This window comes from Eptatretus burgeri, chromosome 3 (assembly GCF_056783735.1).
Source record: "Eptatretus burgeri isolate ZD-2024b chromosome 3, Ebu_testis_v1, whole genome shotgun sequence".
In the NCBI taxonomy this organism is placed as follows: Eukaryota; Metazoa; Chordata; class Myxini; order Myxiniformes; family Myxinidae; genus Eptatretus; species Eptatretus burgeri.
In genome coordinates this window covers 8,316,192-8,342,037 of record NC_140963.1, presented here as the reverse complement: position 1 = coordinate 8,342,037, position 25,846 = coordinate 8,316,192, and the positions used below count along the sequence as shown (strand labels likewise).

Below are 25,846 nucleotides of genomic sequence, written 5' to 3'. Positions count from 1 at the left end.
TCTTTGTAACAAGCAACTGTTCTGCTATGATTATTGTTGCTCCACTTTCCTTTTTAGTTTGAGAGCCTTTGCGGAACCTGGCGCAGCCTATAGTTCCTCCCCCAGCCAGTAAGCACTCACCCCTCGAAGCCACGACCGAGTGCAAGTGTGTTTTCCTACCTTCGATCGGGTCTTTTGTGAGCATCTCAGCAAACACTAGCGCTCCCTGGCCACCGGGATGGTCCACCAGTCCTCTCCAGGTTTTTGAAGGCTCCTGCCTGGCTCGCCAATTGTCGGGGCTCGAACCCCGGTCCTTGAATTACAATGCTATAATTAGGAGAGACACAATCATCAACAAATATAATGGCTTAATCACAGCAAAGACAATGTACCTTCGCACACCCAGCACAAGAATTCAAGAACAGGTCTATAATTTATTTTTAATCATCAATCAATCAATTAAAAACAATCAATTAAACAGCGAATCAATTAAACAGCCAACCAAACACCTGTGCAACAAGTCAAACAGAATGCTAGAGCGAATATAAAAAACTGCTCTGTATGTCTTCAGTCACCCCTGGTTTTCTATTCTTTTTTTAGCAAAGTGCTCTTGAGCAAGATCCATCTTGTGGTAAGTGGCTCAACCAACTTATTCCTGAGTGAAGCACATCTCATGGTTTGTGGCTCAATCTGTTCTTGCACAGAGCACATCTCATGGTTTGTGGCTCAATCTGCTCTTGCACAGAGAACATCTCATGGTTAGTGGCTCAATCTGTTCTTGCACAGAGAACATCTCATGGTTAGTGGCTCAATCTGTTCTTGCACAGAGTACATCTCATGGTTAAGCCGATAAGGATGTGAGTCCGGAGAAGCACAGTATATGGGAGTCTTTCTCTGGTTCAAGCAATCAACAGGGTCCCGATTGTGGAACTTTTACAAGACATCAGCATTTCAAACACAGCATCTTCACCTTGACAGAGACAGAGACAGATAGATTTTTTTTTTTTGCCCCCTCCCTCCCTCAGGCCAGCAGAATGGTTTGTGATTTTGACAGCACAGTCGTGCCATGGATATTAGGAAAGATTCTGTGCACAATGTTTTTACTTGGCCCATGTCTTCAGATACTATTAATGGTTGTTTCTTAAATCATCAGAACACAAATTGAGCAAAGTTTAGCAAAAAGCAAACAATAAACAACTTTTAATCAAAGGAAGATATTTAAAATAAGTAATAAATGAAAGAAAAGACAAAATCTCGATTTCAGCCCTCACACTTCCACTTCTTAATGATTGCCTTGACTGTGCTCCAAGGGATATTCAAGGACTTTGAAATATTTTTATACCCATCCCCTGATCTTCACCTTTCCACAACTTTATCCCAGAGGTCTTTTGAAAACTCTTTGGTGATCATGGTTGAGTCTTTACTACGAATTGCACTACCCAGTAGAGGAACGTGACAAGACCAGTTGATTTTATTCTGAAATAATCAGAATCACGACAATTAAACACCTGTGCAGTCCAATTAACTTGATGTGTGATGTTGTGGGTGATTGGATACACCTGAGCGAATTACCTCCACCACCGAAGGTGAAGGAGGTTATGTTTTCAGCCCTTTTTGTCGATTTGTTTGTTTGTGTACAGGATATCTCTAAAAGTTGTGGATGGATCCGGATGAAATTTTGTGGATAGGTTGGGTGTGTGACAAGGACGAATTGATTAGATTTTGGTGAATATCCGGATCCGGATCCGACGACGAGAATTTTAAAGTGCTTCTTCACCATTGAGAGATTGGACCAAAAATGATATATAAGCATGATATCTCAAAAAGTTTGCACAGATTCAGATGAAACTTTGTGGAAATGTTGGGTATGTGACAAGGAAGAAACGATTCAATTTTGGTGAAGATCCGGATCCGGATCCAGATCTGATAACTTTTGAAGTGATTCTTCACCATTGAGAGATGGGGCTAAACTGATATATAGCACGATATCTCAAAAGGTTTTGGACGGATTCGGACGAAACTTGGTGGACGAGTTGGGTGTGTGGAAAGGACGAATTGTTTAGATTTTGGTGAAGATCCGAATCTGGATCTGGATACGACAGTTATTTAATTTTTAAAGTGATTCCTCACCATTGAGAGATCAGGCCAAAACGATATCGTACTGTATAGCATGATATTTCAAAAATGTATTGGGCCCGATATGTTCTCATGGATCAGGCATGCTTGAGTACTTAAGCAATTCCGTGGTGGAGGTATGTGCTCTTCCAACTGCCCTTCCAGTTTACAATTGCTCTTTTAAAGGTGGGGGGGGGGGGTGGACAATTATCTGATCAAGATATTCTATTTTTGTATTTTTATTTTATTTCCAAATTTAATGAAATTGATGGAATTTTTTTTTCTTTTGGAAGTTGTGGGTTACGATGTGTAAATAAAGGTGGGAAAAGTCTGATTGAATGCAATTAAATTCCAGGTGATAAGACACCAAAAGGTGAAAATTTTGAAAGGGGGTGCAATCTTTCTATAGGTACTATATGCACATGTACACTTTAAAGTTATGTTCAGTATGAAATGTACACATCCACTTTTGTACACTCAACATCACCTCTGATTTTGTGTACATTTTAAAAACTAAAACAATGCGTTGAAAATTGAATAAGGTGTGTTTTCATTCTTCATTCCAATGGAAACACTCATTAATATGAGATCTTTCATTGAAAAAAAACTGTCATTTTGTAGGCATTACCCATGCACTGTTTGTGTCGAGGTGTCCAGGGGTGTGTTCACGTATCAAGCAGCTTGCCAGCGCTTGCCAAGTCAGCCGTTCTTTCTCAATGGTTTTGAATGCAGTACTTGAGTGCTTAAGCAACTTGGCGAGCGCTCTCCAAGAAACTTGGTAACTGAACATACCCCAAAGGCATTACATATCAACGAGGATAAACATACCATGACTTCCTTTGGCCATATTGATGAATTTGACCCTCGGGGGGGGGGTGGCTGGGGGGACATGGGGTGGAGATTTCAAGACGACACAAGGCAGGTTCGAAGTTGGGAGGAATTAAAAGCAGGATTTATTTTAATTAGTTATTTTTCTCAAACGTGATTAAAAACCCTGCGAAAATTCCTTTGTGAGAGGAGGAAGAGGGAGGGTGGAGGTGGGAGGAGGGTGGGAAGGGGTGGAGTGGGTGTCCAGAGGGAGGAGGCAGGGAGAGGGATGGAAGTCCGGAGGGAGAGGGGTGGGGTGAGAGGCGGCAGGGGATTGGGTGGGTGGAGGGACCTGGCATTGCCCAGCAATGCTGGTTACCCGTGCTAATATCGTATAAATATAGGGACAATACCCCTTGGCCCTCCACAGGTCGCGGCTGGATAAGATAACCAGGGAACTGCTGGTAGGCATGGATGACCCACAAAATATGTAACAGAGAAGAAAGTAAATACCTCTGGAATTTTTTTGGGTGCCATGAACAAACTTTGCGACATCATGGGTGATGAAGGTTGTGGTCATGTTTCAACAGAATTGTGTGTGTCAGGCAGAGGAGCTACTTGTGAGCCAATGGCCATCAGATCTCGTGCACAACTATGTCTGTGGATGTCCTCCTGCAGTTGGGTTACTTTTTATGAGGAGGTTGGTGGCACGATTTGAACTCCGGCCACTGTAAAACCCTTCATTCCACTGAATATTCCAAAAGCATTAAAAAATCTGAAAACCCACTTTGTGGGAGTACCTCCTGTGCAGCTGCCCTTCGCAAGGCAGCTCACCAGATGACGGGATTGGGGCAAAGCCTTCGGGACACCCAATCTTTGATGATAGGAGGGAAACCACAGGGTAACATTGCCGGGTCAGATTGAAGTAGTGTGTGTCGGGGTGGTGCTGAGATGTCGTCCACCAGAGAGCGATCTCCTTGGGTTAACCTGAGGCGGTCCCTTCGGGTGGGTGCCTGGAATGCCACATCCCTAAGAGAGGATGATCACCTGTCTTTGTTTTCATCTGAGCTCAAGCGTTTGGACATTGAAATTGCAGCACTCTCTGAGGTTCAGAGACCCAATTGCGGCGAGATCATGTCGGGTGGTTACACCTTCTATGGGTCTAGTCACTCTGATGGTTACCATGCCAAGGAGTTGCTGTAGCCATGTTCAATAAGATGACTCCAATGATAATTGAGGTGACACCGGTCAACGAGCGTATTATGAGACTAAGGCTTAGTCATCCCTTGGGTGTCATTTCCCTGGTCTCTGTATATGCTCCGACTGAGGCTAGTGATCTTGCTGTGAAGGACGCATTCTATGCCACGCTCGAGTCTGTGGTTAATCAGTCCCCGAGGCGAGATACTCTGCTAGTCTTGGGGGATTTCAATGCATCGACTGGAACTGATAGGGATGGTTATGAGACATGTGTTGGTCCTCATGGGTCTGGAACTGTGAACCAGAATAGCACCAATTTCCTTGACTTTGCAAGGAGTCATGGACTTAGGGTGGCTGGTTCATGGTTTCAGCGCCCATCGGCTCATCGCTGGACTTGGTATTCCAACCCTGGCGGTGTGTCAAAGGAGATTGACCATGTGCTCATTGATGCTCGCTGAAGGATGATCCAGAACTGCAGGGTGACCGTAGTGCTCAGTTCCTCAATACCGATGACAGGCTTGTGGTAATAACTATCAAGTTTGAGCTTAAATCTGGAAGAATGGCACCATCCTGGCCTTGGCCAGATGTTGGCAAGCTCAAGGATGAGAGGGTAGCTAAGGAGTTTGTGAACAGGCTGAGTTAGGATTTGGTGGGTCAGGGTGCTTTGGGGGATCCTGAGGAGTTGTGGAGTGCCTTGAAGACCACCATCCTTGATGTTTTCAGTAGATGTCTTGAAACTCACTGTTGGGTGAAAAATAATTTTGTCTCTCAAGGGACACTGGATACCATTGACCAGAGTCACAGGGCCATGCTTAAAAGCAGAGCTGAGCTGTCCTGCGGAGGCACAGTTTTCAGATTTCCTTACATTTCTTGGTTTTGTGGAATGAAGGGTTTTACCGTGGCCGGAGTGCAAATCCTGCCACCAACCTCCAAAAATATAGTAACCCAACTGCAGGAGGACGTCCGCAGACACAGTTGGGGTATAGCAATAGATGGCCGTTGACTCACAAGTTGCTCCTCCACTCTTTGAGAGTATTGCTCTCATATACTATAATACTTAACTGCAACATGTCTTGGGGCAATGCACGAGTAAACATTATGGACACCACAGGGACTTTCAAGAAGGAAAGCAGGGAATCTGAAGGAGGTGGGTGTTGGGTGGATTAACAGGGGTAGAAAAGATCATGGTTTTGGATGGGGGGAGAGAAGAGATTGTGCTGAACAGCTGTTTTGAAGACCTGGAGGAAAGAGTGGGATTGAATAGATTGTGGGAGGTTTTTTTCCAGAGGTGAGAAAAAAAGAGGAATGAAAGGGTGTATGTGAGCAGTGATTCTTGATTTTGGTGGTTTCACCAGAAGGAGGCTGCTGGTGAACCTTGAGCTCCCTGTAAAATTATGGGGAGGGACAGGTCACAAACAGAGTGGGGAGAGGAGGGGGGAAGTGAGGCTGGAGAGGAGACTGTAGAAAACAGAAACACCACCAACCTGCATGCGGTGAGAGTGTGAGAAACCCAAAGAATCAGCCTCATTGCGGGAGATACCAATGATTCTCAAAGCCTTGGTTTCCACCGCGTGAAGCCGAGAAATTTGTGAGGCGGGAGCACTAGCCCAGAGGGGGGAGCAGTACTCCATCAGGCTGTGAAAGAAAGCTTTGTACCTGGTCAGGAGCTCAGGTGTGCCAAGGAAGGACTTTTCACGACGAAGGATGCCCAGTCAGTGACAGGCTTTGGAGGCCAGCTTGGCTTGCTCACGGAAGTGACTGCTTGTCTTGAATTTATAGAGGGAAGCTCCATTCCAGATCCCAGAGAGGTGAGATGTTGACACATCCAAGGACAGCAAGGAGGAAGAGGATGTGTTTGCATATGTCCAGACCAAGCTGTTCCTTGACCATCTTGATACAAATGTGAGGGTTCTTTGTGTCCTCCTTAGGTTCTGTGTGGAAGAGCAGGTCATTAGACTCCAAGTTTGAATGGTAGCACAGTGGGATGAGAAGGTCTGTGTCATCACCATCCATCACACTGTTGTTGACCTCAGCAGACTTCACAGTCCTTAGCACAATGAGGAGATCATCATCTCCTGAAGCATGGTGTGTCTGACAGCTCCTTCATATGCTTTCCCACAATCCAAAAAATATAAAATACCAATTTCAGGATTTTCCCCTCACAGGATTTCTTCAGACTTTTTGATGTGGATATGTCTGTGGATGTCCTCCTGCAGTTGGGTTACTTTTTATGAGGAGGTTGGTGGCAGGATTTGAACTCTGGCCACCGTAAAGGACAGTGTGTGGGGTATGTATTCGACGAATACCATATAGTTTACGATAATAGTTGTAAGCGGCATGAATCCCAACAGAACGCTGATGTAAAAACTGCACTGAACACACAATAATTCCAAATATAGAACATCTTCAGATGTTCCAACATGATGCAAGTGAGAGAGCTTTTGGTGCAATTTGTTTGAGGTCATGGTACATAATATTGTTACGAATTTGGGAATTCGATTGCACACAACATACAGGTTCCTTTAGTTATCTATGTTGATAAGTGCTTGTTCCCAAGATAGCTCATCTTCCATTGTTTAAATGTTCAGAAATTGATTAGATGCGCTGCGGATCAATTTAATAGTTCGGGAACGAACAATGGAGACATCCCTCCCCCAATTCTGCGAAGAGGAAGAACCCTGCCGTCCCGTGACTCATGATGTCAACAACTCCCTCCCACCCGTGGTTGAGCGGGGGGGGGGGGGGATGGATCACGAGGGCATGAGTCACGCCGGGCGTGGAGGAGGGGGGGCGGAGAAGGTTAAGAGGAGATCTTTTTCTTTTGTTCAAGGGCAGAGTTGGAGAAGGGAGTTGAGAGTAGCCGTTCAGCAGACCTTTTGGTCCTGTTTGGCTGGGGTTAGGGTTGAGACCTTCGGAAGCTTTTTGCTTCGGCTGGCTCAGTGAGCTTCGGCTGAGGCCTGGCTCGGGAGGAGGCTTTTTGCTTTGATGGTTCCGTGAACTTCGGCTTCTGCTTGGCTCGGGAGAGCTTTTTGCTTCGAGCTGATTTGCTTGGAAGGAAGTTGAGCCGGTCGCTCAGCTCGAGCTGCGAGTGGTGGCTTCTTCTTCTTCTTGGTTCGTGGAGCTCTTTGTTCTCCATTTTGGTTCCCGGCTTGGTGCGACTCATCAAGCTCTTCTTGGAGGTGGTTCCTCGGGGAAGTGACGCATCGACGGGAAGTATCGGAGCCTCGTCTCACCAGCACGTGTTGAGAAGCGCGGGAGGATTCGCAGGAGCTCGGGAAGGATCGCAGTTCACGGCGATTGGATCCAGCTCACTCTCGCTGGAGCCCGGGTCCGAACAACTTGAAGACCACACGAGGTGGAGAGGTTCGAGATAGATTCTGGGTTTCAGCTCACCTGTCCTCCGAGCTGGAGCTCGTTATGAAAGGCCCCTCCACCATTTCTTGGGTGTGTGTGTGTGCGTATGTGTGTCCGTGGGCCCGTCTAATAAGTAGGAACTGCTGTTAAGTGCAAGTGACTGTACATAATAAGTAGACAGTTGTAGTTCTTTTGTCGCGCTTTTGTTGCTTGTATAATTGCATACGTGTTTTGCCTTGTTTAATTGCATACGTGCTTTATTATAATAAATGTCCTTGTGTGAATGCAATCCTGTTCGGTGCGTCCATTCACTCATTGAACTGCCCCATCTTGCACTCGGAATATAGTTGGTTTTTAAACGGCTGAGAAATAGAATCGGGTCCGGCGAGGTCTGGCGATAATACCCGCTCGGTTATCCCAGAACGGAACGGACCGCTTCAGCGGTTCGTGTCCAAGCAGGCCTTCGCCGAGGTACGGTCCCTCTGTTGGTTACCCGCACATGTACTTCGGTATATCGATATTCGGCGATTGACCCTATTTTGCGTGGGTAGAATACGGACTGGGCCGTGGTGTGGTTAAAAACACACCCGTGACTGGTTTCTTGTGTTGTTCCAGAAAGTCACGACTGGAGTGTCCGTTCGGTGGGCGAAGCAACTGCTATTGGTTCGACGCGGTCGTTCGCATGCCGACGGGCGGGAAATCCGTAACAGTATCTACACTGGTACATAAATATCAAAAGTCATACGTCGATATATTGTCTTGTGAAAGGTTGGAACATATGCAGATCATATACATACAATCACGTGCACACGGGCATGGCTCCAGGAAGCATGGAAAATGTTGGAAACCGCAAGGAAGGAATCCATCACATAACTCGACCGTTCATGCCCAGCCAATGGTTTGATGTTCCAAGATGACATCCTTGCACTAATATCAACAATTTTAATGCATATGCAGAGAATTAATAATCAAATGACAATGACAATATAATGTGCGCACAGTTCCAGTTGATAATTGCCCTGTGCTCGTGAAGCGAAAAGCGGGATGCAGCGATCGGTAACTTGCGTATGGATGTCGTACGTACATCACGTGTCTGCATTTTGTTGAGCGTACATCGAAAACCATTCAGCAGAGGAAATTGAAACTTCACCACATGTTACCTGACCATGTGAAAGAGCGGTCACTCTTTTGAGTCAACGTCGGCCGAGATTTCTAAAATTCTCAATTTTCATCCGATTGACTTGAAATTTGAAAAGGAATTTCAGATCACCTCACTGAATTTTTGTTTTTGAAAATCTTTGTCGGAGAAATCGCTTAACCGATCAATGCAAAATTGAATGAATGATCAACAACCCATCATAAAAATACTTTGATCGACGTCATCGGTCGAGTGGTCTGGCCGCCATGTTGGATCAAAGAAAAATATATTTTAAAAACCGTAAAAAACAAGAGTTTGCTTGCACCAAGTCCTTCTCAAGACTGTGTGGGGTATGTATTCCATGAATACCATATAGTTTACGATAATAGTTGTAAGTGGCATAAATCCCAACAGAACGCTGATGTAAAAACTGCACTGAACACACAATAATTCCAAATATAGAAATGAATTTCACTTGATTCCACATTCGAGGCTCTCCAAAGGAAAGTAGCTTGAAAAGTGGAGCAGTTTGGAAACTGAAAGCTTTCTGGCTTGCAACTTCATGAATGTTCACCCTCAGTGAAAATGGACACACTGGGAAGATTAATTCATCAACTTTGAATTACTGCAAATTGGTGGTCTTTCACCCTCTGCTCTTTCCATGCTTTGTTTCTGCAGGGCACACTCGGTCCACCATTAACCCCATTCTGGTGAAACTCCCAAAATCCAAATCACTGCTCACTTCCACTCATTCGTTCCTCTTTTTCCCATTTGTGGAACCAACTTCCACTTTCTTTACAATCTCATTCTTCCCTCCAGGTCTTCAAAACAGCTCTTCATCACCACCATCTCAGATTATCCCCCATCCAAAGCTATGATGTTTTTTTTTTTTTTACACCCTTATTACCCATCACCAAGCCCACCTCCTTCTAAATTTCCAGTTTTTCCTTCCGAAGAGTTTCCTTCTGTATCCATCTTGTCGATGCCACATGTCCTCCCCTTCCCCTCATTCCTCCCTTCACCCATTGTTTGTCCGAGTCTCCCTCTGTTTTTGTCCTTCAACTCTGCTGTTGGTGTCCCCCCTCCCCCCCACACCTCCTCTCTCTCTCTGTCCCCACCCCTCTTTTCTTTCTCTCTCTCTCTCTCTCTCTCTCTCTCTCTCTCTCTCTCTCTCTCTCTCTCTCTCTCTCTCTCTCTCTCCTTTCTCTCTCACCCCCCCCTCACTCCTTCTACCTCCTTCCCCTCTAACCCTCCTTCCTCTCTCTCCCTTCTCTCTCCCCACCCCTCTTTTTCTCTCTCTCCCTCTCTGTTGTTACTTTTCTTTTGTTGTGTCCTAATATGTTCATTGTTCTTGCTCTTCCACGAACTTTGACGTTATGTATAAAAAAAAGAAAGTAATGTTTCCGACTGAGTACTGTCGTTCATTCAGATTTGAATTTGTTTTGTTTTATCCCAGCTTTGTTTCAGAAATAATCGACATTTACTACAAGAGTGATGCCGATGTTGTTCAGGATGCCGAATTGCAGGAATGGATTAAAGAGATATTTGAAGGATTCTTATCATTGGAGTCCACAGGTAATACATCTAGAATGTTATTCAACACACATTGTGGGCTCATTTATCCAGTATTTCGACCCCACTATGAAGAGAAACTGGTGGCAGGTTAGCAGAGTTAATGTGAGCGTATTTATGCCCTCTTTCGTTTGGGAATTTGATTCAAAGTGGCTTTAAATTACTGTAAATGTAAAGGAATATTATTGTGCCCATTATGCATTGTGGAGCCTCCAGTCCTTTCTTTATGCACACTCACAGGGTTGCCAACTCGATTCAACAACATGCTTGCTCTCAAAGATTTCCTCACTGCTGTCATCTTTACCTTCACTGCCATCCACAGTCATTTTCAACGAAGTATGGTAAGTATTTTTAAATTCACTGTCAATGCACTTGTTATCTATCTATAATTCCAGCAATCTCTGTGTGTCTGTGTGTGTCTGTCTGCCTGTATGCGACCGCACTTTCTCGACGATTGATGGTCCGATCTGATTGAAACTTGCCAGGAATATTGCCGGGGACCAGCGGATGTGCTTTTTCGAGGTTTGATATCAATCGGACGAGCGGTTCTTAAGTTACGGCCATTTATCTGTTGACCAATGACAAGACACGGTGCTATGACGTCACAATTAATGTTTATTTTATTATTTTCCACGATTGACGTCAATTCTTCTTCTTCATTTGGTATGACGTCACAATCAACGCTGGGGACCTGAGTCTGTACCTTTTTAAGGTTTGATATTAATCAGACAAGCGGTGCCCAAGTTATGGCCATTTATTTACCAAACCAATGACAGGACACGGTGCTATGACGTCACGAATGACGTCACTGAATGTTTATTTATATATTTATTTGTTTTTTGTGAATACATTTACAGAGAGAGGGGGCGAGAGAGGGGAGGAAGCGAGGGGGGTGAGAGAGAGGGGCGTCACAATTCTTCTTCGTTTGATATGACGTCACAATTGACGCTGGGGACCTGAGTATGTTTTCCAGGTGTTTCCCAAGTTATGGCCATTTATGATACGGTTGGTCCGATCTAATTGAAAAAAATGCCCCAATCCAGTCGTCGTTTACGAGAGTGAAGGAACGAAGCTGCACATACTGGCACGCCTCACCGTGGAGAGAGAGGGTATTGGCACGAGAGAGGGGGAGAGAGGAGGGTGGGGTGGGGGGTGAGAGGGGGGGTGAAAAATGCCCCAATCCAGTCGTCGTTTACGCACCTACGGGCACGCACCTATGGGCCCGCACTAGTGATAATAATGTAAGTTGATAAGATAATCACAATAACAAACAAATGTTTACTGCAATATGTTTTTGGCTACCAACTGCACCGAGTCAAAGTATCAAAGACTGATTTGGTTAAATGGCCTCTTGTTCTTTCATCTATGTAATAATCCTATTCCAATAAATGTTCATGTGTGAGTGTGAGTGTGTGTGTGTCAGTGTGTATCAATGTGTCTCCTCCATAACTCGAAAATCATAAAACCCAGCAGCCTGAAACTTTGCAAACATATTAAGAAAACGCGAAGGAAGTGCATGACTGAAAATTTGGTGTTTGAGTTAATTAAAACACACCTTTTGAAGATAATTAATGGCCTTATTTAATTATATCCTTTATCAGGCATCATCCTTGGGTCACTGCTCTCTGTGGGGTCTGGATGCACATCTTTGGTTACCTCGCTGGGGTCTGAAGCCACCATGTTTTTTGGCCTACTCAACCATGCCTTGACGAACAGGCCGCAATGATTTCTTAGCAATACTTTTTTTTTTCACTTTTCTCACTCATTATCGAATGCCCATTCATCAAAGCTACAAATCGCTGGGTACGTGGCTTTTGTCAGTGCTATAGTTTTCATATTAGGAGCTTGGAGCAATTTCAAGCATTACGTGATACAATTTTCCATGATCGATTCTCATGGGTTAATTAAAGTATCTAATCGAAATATGGCTTCGCCTCCAAGGATCGGATCTTGTCCGGACTAAAATGAGTGTCAAAATCTGGAGTGAAATCTGATAATTTAAAGACATAACGATTCTTATAACTAAACCTATATACCATTGACTTTAGGCAAGCAAGGCTATGTTCCCTCCCTCCTCCACATAAACACAAGAAAATGTGAAATTTCCAAAGCATTAAACTCATTGTTTTTCACTGTTGGGAGAATTATATTGAAGGAACAAAAGATTTAGGAATGTGCGAAAATTAACCAGCTTCATTGAGCTTTATGATTTCATGCATTCACTGCTTGATCTCGTGCCTTGTCACCCAGCGGGACTGCTTATCCATGGTGTCTGCCAGATCTGTGTCTATGTTTTCAGAGATTTCGCGAGGTGCTCTACAAGAAATCAAAGCAAATCTGGTGAAAAATGGACATCTCAAAATAAAGTTATGATGATTGCACGGACCGCAAACCGATATACTACGTGACGCATGCACAGACGAGCAGGCAACGTGGCAGATTGTCTGCAATGTTTATTTCACGGGCGATTAAACTTTGCGATGTCTCCAGAGCTTTTCGATGTCAAACGGAAACTCCTTTGTGGATAAAGTCATCATTCGAACGAATTCATTTAATTTCTTTAACTGCTGTGAGTGCGGTGAAGACCGGCGTTAAAGTTAAAGGGATCCTATATGGTATGCAGCCACAGCCTCGCCAGCCATTCCTTATGAACCACTTCATTGGATTGCTTGTTTGAGTGCTTAAGCCACTTGCCGAGCAACTTACACTCAATAGCGGTGCAGTTGATGTCCCGATCAGGATGTATAGTCAGCAGTTGCTGCAAGGGAAAGGTGCATGATTTACAAAACATTCACTCCATCTCATTCCCTAAGGGCAGAGTAACTGTGAGATTCCCTATTCATACAAACATGGCAACACCTTGCGCTATTTGTTTCGTGCAAAACACAAAGCAAGAGTTGAAAAAACCCTTTCCATGACCTTTTTCTCAGGACTATGTGGAATAAGGTGTTCCATCAACTCTCCAGTTTATTTTACAATTTTCTTTTTTTTTTGTTTTCAAGCTCTCTAACCCAGGTGGGTGTTTTGTGCAGTTTGATTGGTTCCTTTGGATATACAACAACCCCTACGTAATGCGGCGCCCAGTCCTGACAGCAAAGAACACCACCAACATGAATGACGTCATGTCAACAATTCCTGATGTGGCAAGAACTTCGTTCTTCCTTGCTTACATGAGCCATGTTTCCAAGATTATAGAAAAGGTAAAATTATATCTTGTTTTAATAATTTTAAATCTTTCTAACAGTGACACATGCAAAATTGTCTGCAATGATATAAAACCCCATGATGCGTCACAAAATAGGTAACTTTTGTGTGTTCGTTTTTATCACATTAAGCACTCACTCACCCCATTCCCCCCTTCCCCCTTACCTCCATTCCCTCCTTCACCCTCCACTCCCCCTTTCCCCCCTCCCCCCTCTCCTTTTCACTTCATCCGAGTTGTGAATAATATTTGAAAGCATCACGTTCAAGTCTATGTTCATAAAATCGTGCACAAAATGCAATACGAAGGTTGTGTTTTTTTTCCAAAAAAACTCTCCATCATCATGGGTAAGACTTATTTTATTCCATGGTGTTATTTACATTTTTGTTTTTCGACTTTACTTCTTCCTCTTCTTTTTCAAAAATCCCCAATTTTGCTTCTTTTGTTAAAAGTCTTTTTAATGCTTCATTTTTCGATCTACACACTACTTCTTCCTCATCACGATCTATTCCTCTTCTTCTTCACACAGTTCCTCTTTCACATCGATCAATCATGCAATACTCAATCCATCGACCGTCCGTCCCTTCAAAGTTCAACCACGACTTTACTCCATGTATGAAATAATCGTTCACGTCATCCGAGTCGTGACGTCTGCCTTCATATATCAGAAATCGGAATCATGGGAAGTCCAGTTTACAGCGAGGGCCAGACCCCGGATCTTTTCCAGGTCTGTAGCCCTCATACGTCACACACCCCTAGCTTTGTTATCAGTATCCTACACCTCTCCTATCCCCTCTCCCTGCTGCACACACCACTTCCTCTCCAAGCACTCCATGTCCCACTCATCTTTCCTTCGACTGCGTGTCTTCCCCCCAACTACACCACCTGTCTTGTGACCCCCTTCTTCTGCTGCATGTCCCGCTCCACCCCCCTTTCCCCACCTCCCGAGCCACGGGTCCTGCTCTTCATCTCCGTGGTACGTGTCCCTCCCCCCTTCCATGTGCCGCATATTGTCTCGCCCTTCCTCCCCTCTCCCTGCCATGGATCGTACTTATCCTCACTCCACCATGGGTCTCACTCCCCCCCCCATTCCATGGGGGTCTCATTCCCCCTCACCCAAACACTGGTCTCACTCCCCATCCACCCACTGTGTGTCCTGCTTCCTATTCCTCTCAGCACTTCCTGCTCCCACTCCTCCCACCTTGTGTTCCCTGCTGCATGCCCAATTCCACACTCTACCTGCTCCTCATCCCCTCCCTCACATTGTGGTCCACCAGTATTTGATGTCCCCGTTTCAATATTTCCGATCCCTCCATTCGGATGACTGCCACTGCTCCAGACATTGTATGTTTAAAAGAAACGTTACTCTCACAGGTTGTTCCCAATTTATCTGGGTATCTCCCTGGATATTCTTTGTTCAGCTTTAACAGACCCCTATCCCGCATCACTGGTGGAGTTGCTGTGTATGTCAAGAACTCAAGAACTCCATTGCTCATTGTCCATTGTCCGCTCCATAATCTATCCAAGCCCACTATAAAAATTTGTTACTGGAGTTCGTCAGGGATGTGTACTGGCCCCCACACTTTTCAGCACTTGTATGGACTGGATTTTAGCGAGGATGTCGGAGAGATCAAGTTGCGGTGCATCGTTTGGGAATGTCAAGATCTCGGTCCTTGATTTTGCAGACGATGCAGTCATCTTTGCGGAGACTTTAGACATCCTTTTGGGGGCCCTCGAGGTGCTGAATGAGGAGTCGGAGCCGCTGGGATTACGGGTTTCTTGGGTCAAAACTAAGATCCAGGCTTTCGGTGACATCTTGGATGCTGCTGTCCTGTCTGTATCTGTTTGTGGTGAGGATGTTGAGGTCGTGGAGAGATTCACTTACCTTGGCAGTGATATTCATGTCTCTGCTGGCTCCGAGTCAGAGGTCAATAGATGTCTGGGTCGGGCCTGGGGAGTCATGGATTCACTGGATCATGGGGTGTGGCGCTGCCGGTACCTGTGCGGGAGGACGAAAGTCCGAGTCTTCAGGTCCTTGGTACTTCCAGTCTTGCTCTATGGGTGCGAGACTTGGACTCTGACCAAGGATCTGAGACGGAGACTTAATTCCTTTGGTACCAGGTGTCTTCGGAGAATCCATGGCTATCGCTGGTCGGATTTTGTGTCCAACGAGCGGTTGCTGAGAGAGACTCGGATGAGATTTGTTACCTGCATAGTCCGTGAGCGTCAGTTGCGGCTGTATGGACATGTGGCTCGTTTTCCTGACGCTGATCCTGCTCACCAGATTCTCTTAGCGAGGGAGTCTCATGAGTGGAGGAGGCCAGTGGGCCGACCACGTGCCTCATGGTTGCAGCAGGTTGACCATCATCTCAAGGAGATGGGGATGGGCCTGGCATCTGCCTGGGGGATGGCCAGACGGAGGCCCGTGGACGCAGCGACGCGCTGTTCTGGCATATGCTCCCATACCTGACCTGACCTGACCTGACCTATAAAAAGCCTGGGTGTGTCCAGCTCTCCGCAACTACCTAAAGTTTGTGTGGTTTACCCTCCACCCAATGATGTTTACTCTTGATACACCTCTATTTCATCGAACATAGATCAACTCGTAATCACCCACCCAAACTCTGTTTCTCATCTGCGGCAATTTCAATTATGACCATTCCAGCTTGCTGGGAATTGGCTGAACAGCAAGCAGCCATGGCATGTTAGCCATGGTCTTCTGCAACTCCATGAGTTTGACCCAATCTGTTAACTTCACAACCCGGATTTCTCCCACTGGTACGTCGTCCCTCCTGGTTCGAGTATTTACAAACTTTCCTTCAAAGCTCTTTTATTCATCTTATTTTATTCATCCATTGGCTCTTCTCATCACTTTTATGTTGACACAAATCTCTCTGTCTATTGCAAGAGAGCTACCTTCATGACACAGGGTATTGTTGTTTGAACAGACCACCTGGTAGGAACGTCAATCTTCCCTCTCTTAAAAGGATTGCACTCACACCTCCATCTCACCTGATATTGACTCCACATGAGAATACTTTCACAAAATTCTACTTTGTCTTCTGTGCCAGTTTATCCACCAGTTAATCAGTTATCATACCTATCCTCTCTTCCTTAGCACACAAAAACCTGTGGTGAGGAAGTTTCATTAAAACAATTTACCTTCTCTTTCTGGAAGGAAACAGGTCATTCCACAAAGTCTGGAACAAGTATGTGTCCACTCTCGGGAATGTCAGAAACAGCAGCTGGCCAACCTCAGGCTAACTCTTAATCCCGTCTCCTTCTTCAAAGACCTGGTGGTGTTTTTGATACAGTCTGGCATCCTGCCTGACTCTCCAAACCTTCTGCTTATGGCATCCAAGACCACCTCCTCTCATGGATCACTTACTTCCTCCACTCCCATATTCAGCATGTTGCTCTTCATGGGAGCCTCTCATCTGCTCTCCTTGTCAAGGCTGGAGCTGTTAGCAGTCTTGTGTTTTGGGACCAGTCTTGTTCCGCATCTTCATCAATGATCTTTCTGATTCCCCAGAAAAATCCATCCTATCCCTTTGCTGAAGATTCCACCCTTTGCCATATCATTTGTCATCTTTCAGGCAGGCAGGCAGCAGTCTCTTCCCTCTCCTCTGCAGACCTTGATATAATCAGGAGCTGGTCCATCACTTAAGAAATGTTTTTCAACCCTAACAAATCCCGTACACTCAGCCTGTCTTTGGGCCTCACTTTTGGGCCTCAAGAGGTCAAATCATTCAAACTTTGGGGCCTCACCATCAGCCATCATTTTTCTTTCATCCAAAGCGAACCCAACTGTTACGAACTTTCTTTCACCATGAAAGGCTCGTAACAAGTGTGTGTCCATCCTAAGGCAAGCCAGAAAACACCCGCATGCAAATCTCAAGGCCGAAATCTTCAACCAGTCTGCTTCCTCCAAGTCATGGTGGATCATTGTCAAGCTGTCTCTGGTGTTTGATCCCCCTTCATCCCATCCCTCATCTGAAACAGCTGTACTGCAGACTCTTACTTAAATAAGGCAGAATGTATAAACTCTCCCTTTTCCTTCAAATCTTATGTACCCAACCCTTCCTGCTCTGTCCCCATCTTATCCTGGTGTACCCACTGTCAACTGGACAACCCTGCTTTGGCAACAATTAGTATCAACACGTTGTTCTCAAATCCTTCACTACTGTTCTTGCTCCCCCTCTATCATCTCTATTCAGTCTCTCCTTCTCATTTGTCCACCTCCTGTCTGCATAGAAGTCAGCAACGATCACTCCTGTCCATAATCGGGGTGAAAAAAATCAGACCCCACCAACAGTAGGCCAGTGAGTATTCCTCCAAATAAAAACAGTCATGGAATTGATCCTTGCTTCAGATGTGGAGTCTTTCTTCTTTTCAAACAACCTGATCTCCAACCACCACTTTCGATTCCTGATCTCTAACCACCACTTTCGATTCCTGATCTCAAACCATCACGTTGATTTTGGTCAATCACCTCGAGACGCGCTTCTGCTCCTCTCTCAGCAATGCTTGGAGGCCCTCAATCTCAAGCAAGAGGTTAGAACCGTCTCCTTGGACAAATCTCATCTATTGGACCAGGGGTCGGCAACCTTTCAGAAGTGGCATGCCAAGAGTTAACTTATTCACTCTTATTTATCGATCTGCATGTCAGTGATACATGTTTAACATCAATAATAGTTCTACTTACATTTTTTCAGCTTCATTTATAAATAAATTAAAAGGATAATCTTACCGTTTGGTGTGAACCTTGCCCTTGCTTTCCCTTGCTGAGTTCTGACTTCAGATGTGAAAATACCTGATCACAGAGGAATGTCGATCCAAATGCTGAGAGCAGTGAAAATGTAACCGTCTTCAAACAGCCAATCACAGCCAAGGACTTCCAGTGGGTCAGGATAGAGACCCTGTGATCTCTCTCGGTGGCCTCAATTGTGTGCTGCAGATCCCTAAACTCTGAGGCCGATAAGTCTGAGCATTGTAACTCAATAAGCTGCATTTCAAAATCGTTAACACCTATCCATTGAAAGACTATCAAACCCATGTTGCTGGTATCAAAGTTGTCTGGTTTAATTAGAAAGGAAAACATCGGCCAAAATGTTGGAAATCTTGAAATATGACAGAAAATTATGTTCTTACATGTACATTCCAATCTCGGCAACGCTGATGGTGGTGCGATGTGTCGATATTTCTTTACGATTTTGGAACTCGCAGGAAGTCGAGCTGTCAATTTGCTGAGAAAAAGAAACTGGCAAGTTTCACAAAAAATGCCTTCAAATGTTTCAAAAAGACCCACAATAGTTGATCCTGCACACTGCCAATATAGGTTGAGTTTGTTTTGATGTGCAGTGATGTCATTGAGACGCATTAGTGTCACGATCAGTGGCACTTTTCGTGAGATTTCCTGCGAATCAAGATTATCTGGCCCCTCTAAAAGTAATGTAGAAAATAAACCCATTGAATCGTTTTTCATTCTCCACCAAAGAGCTTTCATTGGGAAGCATAACTTCAATTCTAAATTACGCTACCCAAAGGAAGCGCTTGTTTTTTGTTTGTTTTTTTTTCTTTGAGATCGACAGAGCAGTCAAGCATAGGTTTTAATCGGGTTATATATATTTTTTTCAACTTAGTTTCTTCCCCGTTAATTTGACTTTTATTGCGCGTCACTCAAAATCATCTTGCGTGCGACTCGTGGCACATATGCTGTATGTTCCTGACCCTTGCATTGGACCATATGTCTCCTGGTTTGCTCAACATGCTCTCTGCCTGTGGCATAGATGGCCATCTTCATTCCATTGTTTCACACTTCCTCTACTCATGCAGCCAATGTGTTTCCGTCAGTGGAATCCTCTTTTTGCCTTTCCCAATGGAGGCAGGAGTTCCCCACAGCAGTATTTTGGGCCCAGTCTAATTTCTCATTTAGATTAATGACTTCTTTGATATTCTGGAAGACCCTCTCTCTCTTTTTGCAGATGACTCCACATTGTGTCGTCCAGTGTCCCATCCCTCAGCTCGGCAGATAGCAACTGCATCTCTCTCTTTCTGCTGATCTGAAAACTATTAGATTCTCATCTGGGAAATGGAACATGCTTTTCAATCCTGAAAAATCCCAGTCTCTCCCCCTTACTTTGGAACGATCACCACATGAACATACCTTTCTATTTGTATTTTCTTAGTCATCCACTGGAAGCGATTCGCTCACTTGATCTTCGAGGCCTCCCCATCAGCCCTGACCTTTGCTGGACCAACCATGTTGCAAAAGTGGCTTCCGAAGCCAGTAGCAGACTGGGCATCCTTCGTCGATCAAAGTGCTTTTTTGGAAAATCAGATTTACACACCGTGTACAATGGCTTTGTCTGAAGCTCAATGTAGTGCTGCTCTCCACCATGGTCTGGTGCTCTGCCAACACCTCCACCTGTCCTTGATTCTATGGAATCTAAAGCCCTATTAATTATGATATTTTCTCCTGCCACTTCTTCAATATTGCTCCCTCTGCTCTCGCCGTCTTCTAGCCCGCCCCAGCAAATCCAGGATCCATGCATTCTTACAGTAATCCACTTCTGGTTCTTCTTCATCTCCTTCTGTTTCATTTATAAAGAGTGAAGTCCAATGGTACCAATCTTCTGCCTTGCTTGACCACAATACTCCTCCACTTCCTTCTTTTCTCAGCCAACTCTCTTCACTCTCCAACCATTCCCATATTATTGATATTGTTCCTCACACATCTTCCCATCTCAGCCACAGTCGACCTCTTTTTTTCTTCCTTCCTTGCTCCGTCAACCTATCCACTCCCTTTTCGGTTCTCTCTTTTTCGAGCCGCACCACGTGGACAGGCCACTTCAGCCGGGTTTTATCAAACTCTCCATCAAGCTTACTTGCACACCAATATCCCTCCTGAGTTCATCCATCTTCCGAGCCACTCTTCATTCTCACAATCTTCCTGATCCAATTGTTCTTGCATACCCACAACCTCTGTTGTTCTCTCTGTCAGTGTGGTCCCTCTCCAGTCCGTAAAGGTTGGTCGGTTTTACACAAGACAGCAGAACTTTCCCTTTCTATTTCTTTGACGTTTTTCTCTGTGCCATCAATTCCTCCTCCATACGTTTGCATCCGCCCATTCACTCCTCCGCACATAGTCACCTCTGAGTGACCATCCCCGTTCACTACTTCCCAGATACTCAAACCTATCTCCCTGTCTGATCTCCTTCACCTCTAACCTGATGTTCATTTATTTTCTCTGATACCTGGCCCACATCACCAACATCTTCTGCATAATCATCTTCAGTCCATGCTTCCCAAATGCCTCGTTCTACTCTCCTGGTACATCCTGTATCTCCCGCTTCCTCTCTGCCAAAAGAGCACCTCCGCCTCTCAGATCGTCCACATCCAACATCTTCCTCAGAATACCCTCAATTTTACCCTCCTGCTTTCCTGCTGCATCATCCTGATAAATACAAGTCGCCTGAGACACTTCCCCATCTCAAATGTTTTTGCTGAACTCTGAACATCAGAAGATCAACCAAAATTCTTCCCTTTGTTCCCTTGCACATTTCTTCCACTCACCTAACTTCTGTTTCCAGAACTCCCATCTGTTTCAGTGTCACCATCACCATCTCTTTCAGGACAGTGTTGTGGGTATTCTCCAGGTCCACAAATCCCAATGCTTGCTTAAACTTACAAAATTCTGATTGACTGCACAATGCAACTCCTTTGTTCCTCCTTTCTTTTTCCAGACGCCGTCCTTTCCCATTCTTCCCTCCTGGGCTTCAAACAAGCAGTGCACCACCACCTTATGTCATACCACCTTGCACCTTGCGAGAGTTGGAGAAATTACGAGTTACTTCTGGTTATTGAATCATCTGGCCCTCACTAGCAATTTTGAGCAGCGTCTGGTTATACAATTGTCCACTAATTATGAGTAGTTTGTTGAGGGAGGGGCCTGTGTGAATGCTATTAAATGAAGTATGTAAATCGTAGACGATAGAGAATAGTCAGAGAGAAGAGAGGGAAAGAGCTGTGTACTCCACTGTATTGTACTGTACTCTACTGTACTGTAGTGTACTGTGCCATGCTGTGTTCCACTGTTGTATTTGTGTCGTTGCTTCTGCTTTATCTCTTGAATAAAAGCAAGGTTGGGCATCACCCACCTGCTGTTTGCATATCGATCAATTAAATAATGTCGAGTTTTATGATGAAAGGTAAAGTCCTGATGAATTTGACGTGGCCTTGTTCCAGGTACCCCTGGGTCATGACACTGAGCAATACTTTGGTGATGAGGCATCGATTGAGGCCTACAAGCGTTTCCAGGAAACACTTGAGAAGCTGCAACAGCACCTCGACGGTGTCGATAAGCTGCGCCCCATATCCTTTCCTTACTTCCAACCAAAAAACGTCCAAAACGGGATTGTGCGATAGAGAGTTTCTTTGCTTTGATCTCATGATCAGCACCGACTGTCCTGTTGTTTTGTTGTATTCATGAAATCATAATTTTTCTTTCCTTCAACAAACATTTTGCTCTTTGAAATTGCAACTTTGCTCTTGAGTTATTCCATTGAAAAATCATGCTTTGCCTCTTTCTTCATTGTACGTGGTTTTGGCGATCCCCTTGCTATTTTAAACATTGCATTTCATGATTTTATTCCACATATTCTGATCACTGATCTGTGAGCCGACAGTAGATACCCACTCAACCATCTTTTCTCCTCGTACTTTTATGGGGATTTTGCAAAGTTTTGTGCAGAAAGAAAATGATCAGATGGAAGGTTGTAATTGATATTATATTTCAGCATAATAACTCCAAAGGTATTTAAAATACACATCATACAATGCTTGTCCGACACGAGGGGTTTCAGAAAGTTTGTACGACAGTACTCACAATGCCATCCAATATGACAACGTTTATATGTTATCAATATACAAGCATGAGTAGTTAGTAAAAAAATTTTTAATAATTATATGAACTGGTAAATGGAAAAAATGAAAACATCGGCATCTCATTGCTGATTGCAAATTTCTTGATTGAAGAACATGAATGTGAAGAAGAATTGGTGGATGATGAGGGTGAGTTGGCAGGATTAATAAATAGTTATTTTGTTTCTACATTTACATGGGAATAGTTAGTGGAACTTCAATGGTGGAGAGGATTTATCTCAGGGGTGAACAAGGGCTTTTGGGAGAGATCCATGTCGGAGTGGAGGAAGAGAAGAAGCATCTATATATTGGAGAGAACAGCTTTAACTGACACCGGAGCTGTTAGAGACAGGACTGAAACTGGAGGATAAGAGAGGAGCAAAGATAACACCATTATTGAAAAGAAAGGATTCAGGGAAGAATTGTGGAATGATACACCAGTTATCTTGACTTCAGGTGTGTGAAAGGTGTTGGAGACATTAATTTAGGAATGGATCGGAAAACATTTCAATAATACTTCAAACTAATTAAATGTAGTCTACATGGACTGACCCCCTTTAATTCAGTCATCAGTCCATGATAACTCGGTCCATAAAGAGATTATCTTTAAGAAATCTATTAGAGTTCTCCAAAGTATTTCTTGATTGGGTAGGTGAGGGAAGTGCAGTGGATGGAGTACATCTTGACTTTCAGAAGGTATTTGAAAAGGTACCACATTGTAGATTATATCTGAGGTGGGGGGCTTGTGAAGTAGTTGGTCATATAACCAATTGGATTTGTGATGGGAAGCCGAGAGTGGCGCCCATTTAAATTCCATGTCTGCGAATGGAAGGATGTCTGGCTGGGAAGACACAAGTTCTGGGACCATTATTATTCGTAATTTACAAAATCGATTTGGATAGTGGGGTGAAGAGTCAGCTTTCTAAATTTGCAGATGACACAAATATTGGAGTGAGGTGGACAGCAGAGAAGGGCCGGGGGTGATCAGATTCAGGAAAGTCTTGATACTTCAAAAGATTGGCAGATGCATTTTGAAATAAAGAAATGCAAGGTGGATTCGAAGATAATAAAAATAGGAATTATATAATACAACCGGTTGTCTTTTTGAGTGTGACACAGGAGAACGATCTCAGAGTGATAATTAATCAGGGGATTGGGGGGGTGGCATAAAGCACAGTGCCAGGCAGCTGTGGTGAAAGCAAACAGTGTTATATGTTGTATTCGTAGGGGGATAACATAAATCAAAAGAGGCAGTGTTAACACTATGTAGGAACTTACTGAGGCCTCATCTGGCATATTATGTGCAGTTTTGGTCATCACATATCTGAGGAGGGATATAGCTGCCATAAAGCAGGTACAGTGTCGAGCAGCCCAATTGATTCGAGGCCTCGGTAGACAGGGCTCTGAGGAACGGTTGAAGGAGATCGACTGGACTTTATACAATGGAAAGGCAGTGATGACGACGGGATCTGATTGAGATGTTTAAGATAAAGGGTGTGGACAAGATCGGTGCAGTGGAGGTCTTGAGCAGAGTGAACACTGTTATGACCAGAGGTCATAACTTGAGGGTAAAAAAGATGAGAGTAAGGACAGTTTTATGACAGGGACCTTTCAGTCAGAGTGGTTAATGCATAGAATGGTCTCCCCAGAAATGTAGTGGCAGCATAGGTGTGGACACATTTAAATGGAATTCAGATAGGTACCTGGATGCATTGAAGAAATAGGGGTGTGGGTATACTGTTTTGTTTGCATGGTAGGCAGCTTGTGTGTTGATGGATGATCCTGGGATTGGTGCAGCACAGACATGATGAGCCAAATTGCTTCCCCCTGCACGAAAGTTCCTGATGTATCCAAATGCTGAATGTGCAGTCGGTACACTGCTGCAGTGGAACTTTTCTCTTGGTCCACAGGCTTTTCGATTTTGCTTTCACTCTTAAGCAGACATCTGAAGATGTTCTATTTTGTTTTGGGATGGAAATTGCCAGAGCACCACACCTGGTGAATTTGGGTAGGATTGTGGAGGGAGGGAGTATTGTAGGAATGATTTTAATCGCCCATTTCATTTTTTGCAGCAGAATTGCCATAAATAGCATCCTTTTAATTGATCGCTTTCCTTTTCCTGACACAAGTATGATTGGAAAAAACATTTCCTGAATGTCTCTGCTGCTTGATTCTGAAATAAATTCACACTTGGTTGTGCTGCTGTCAAATTAGTGATGTGTAAATGTTTTGTTTTTTCAACAATCGGGTATCAAGGGTATCAATTGGCTATAGTTACAATCAAATGTGAAGTTGTTGAGGAGAGGATGGAACTTGGACTGCACATGCGCATTTTCCAGAAATTTCCTCCCACTTGATACCCTCTTCCTGAGGAGAGGGGTGAAACTTTCGACACTCTCAAGCTGGGGAAAAAGGTGAAGCTTTCATCAGCATGTTAGAAAACTCAGGTAGTTGTACATATACGTATAGACTTTTTTATTTAAGAAGAGCACCTTCGTTGTTTTTTAAGAAGCGCTTCCAACCAAAAGTAAAATGAGATCAACTTCGCTAATTTTAGCAAGAAGAAAGAGCAAACCCGGTCTCAGGAGACGTTTCACCGGCTTCACAGCCGGCTTCCTCAGGCCAATAGACCCCGAGCCTCGGCACGTGTCCGTTTTTACTTCGATACGACTGCTCATTTGCAGTCACATGCTGGTGCTCGAGGTCAAATGGAGTGCTTTTTGAGAATCTATTTTGTAAACCTCAAGCAAAATAAACATAAAATCGCATAATTTGACAGGGGTGCTCTGCTCTGTTTTGTTGGTTTTTACTTGCACGTGATCTGGTCTTGTATGTGAAGGTGAGCATTTGTGTGCTCCACCATCAAAGGTGAAGGAGGTTATTTCTTTCACCCCTTTCTGTCTGTTTGTTTGTTTGTTTGTTTGTCACTTGCAAAAATGAAGATGTATTGGTTCGTTGATTTTGTTGTTGTCTGTTTGTCTGTCTGTCTGTCTGTTGCCGACAGGTCACAATTTTAAAGTGATCTTCACGAAACTTTACCACATGGTTGAGTTTGTCATTAGGAAGAAGCGGATTGTTTTTGAGGTCAAAAGGTCAACAACTAAGGTGGATTTTCTAAAATACTCAATTTTCATCCTATTGACTTGAAATTTGAAGAGGATTTATATTTCAGGTCACTGAATTCAACTAGCCAATTATTTTTGAGATTAATATGGACCAAGAGGTCAGCATCGGCCCAAGGTCAACAACTAAGGTGGTATTTAACAACTAAACCCAAGTTCAACAGTGGTGGTACAGCAGGTGTTGGGAGTGGTGTCAGTGCAGCAATAGAAATTGGTAGGAATGAGGTTTGGTGGGTGATGAGACGATTAAATATGTGGATTCTTCATTCTGCAGGAACAATTGTAGACATCGAATTCTGTGTAGTTTTGAAGGAGCAGGTGTTAGGGACATTGAAGGAAGGGTAAAAGATATTGTATCGGGTCATAGTAGGAAGAAGTTGTTTCTGGTACACGTGCAGTGAATGATGTTGAGAAAGTTTGCTCAGACCTTTTGAAAAA

At 44.2% G+C, this 25,846-nt stretch overlaps 1 protein-coding gene across 1 annotated transcript in view; it reads left to right on the top strand.

Annotated features, from left to right (window-relative positions):
- Positions 1-24,500, top strand: part of LOC147029369 (polyunsaturated fatty acid 5-lipoxygenase-like) — a 133,933-nt gene extending 109,433 nt beyond the window's left edge. The window contains exons 12-15 of the mRNA XM_085872371.1: positions 10,047-10,165; positions 10,403-10,503; positions 13,195-13,362; positions 21,612-24,500. Of these exons, the coding sequence (XP_085728497.1) occupies positions 10,047-10,165; positions 10,403-10,503; positions 13,195-13,362; positions 21,612-21,791 (568 nt within the window). The 3' untranslated portion in view covers positions 21,792-24,500. The remainder of the gene's footprint in view (positions 1-10,046; positions 10,166-10,402; positions 10,504-13,194; positions 13,363-21,611) is intronic.
- The last annotated feature ends 1,346 nt before the right edge of the window (positions 24,501-25,846 follow it).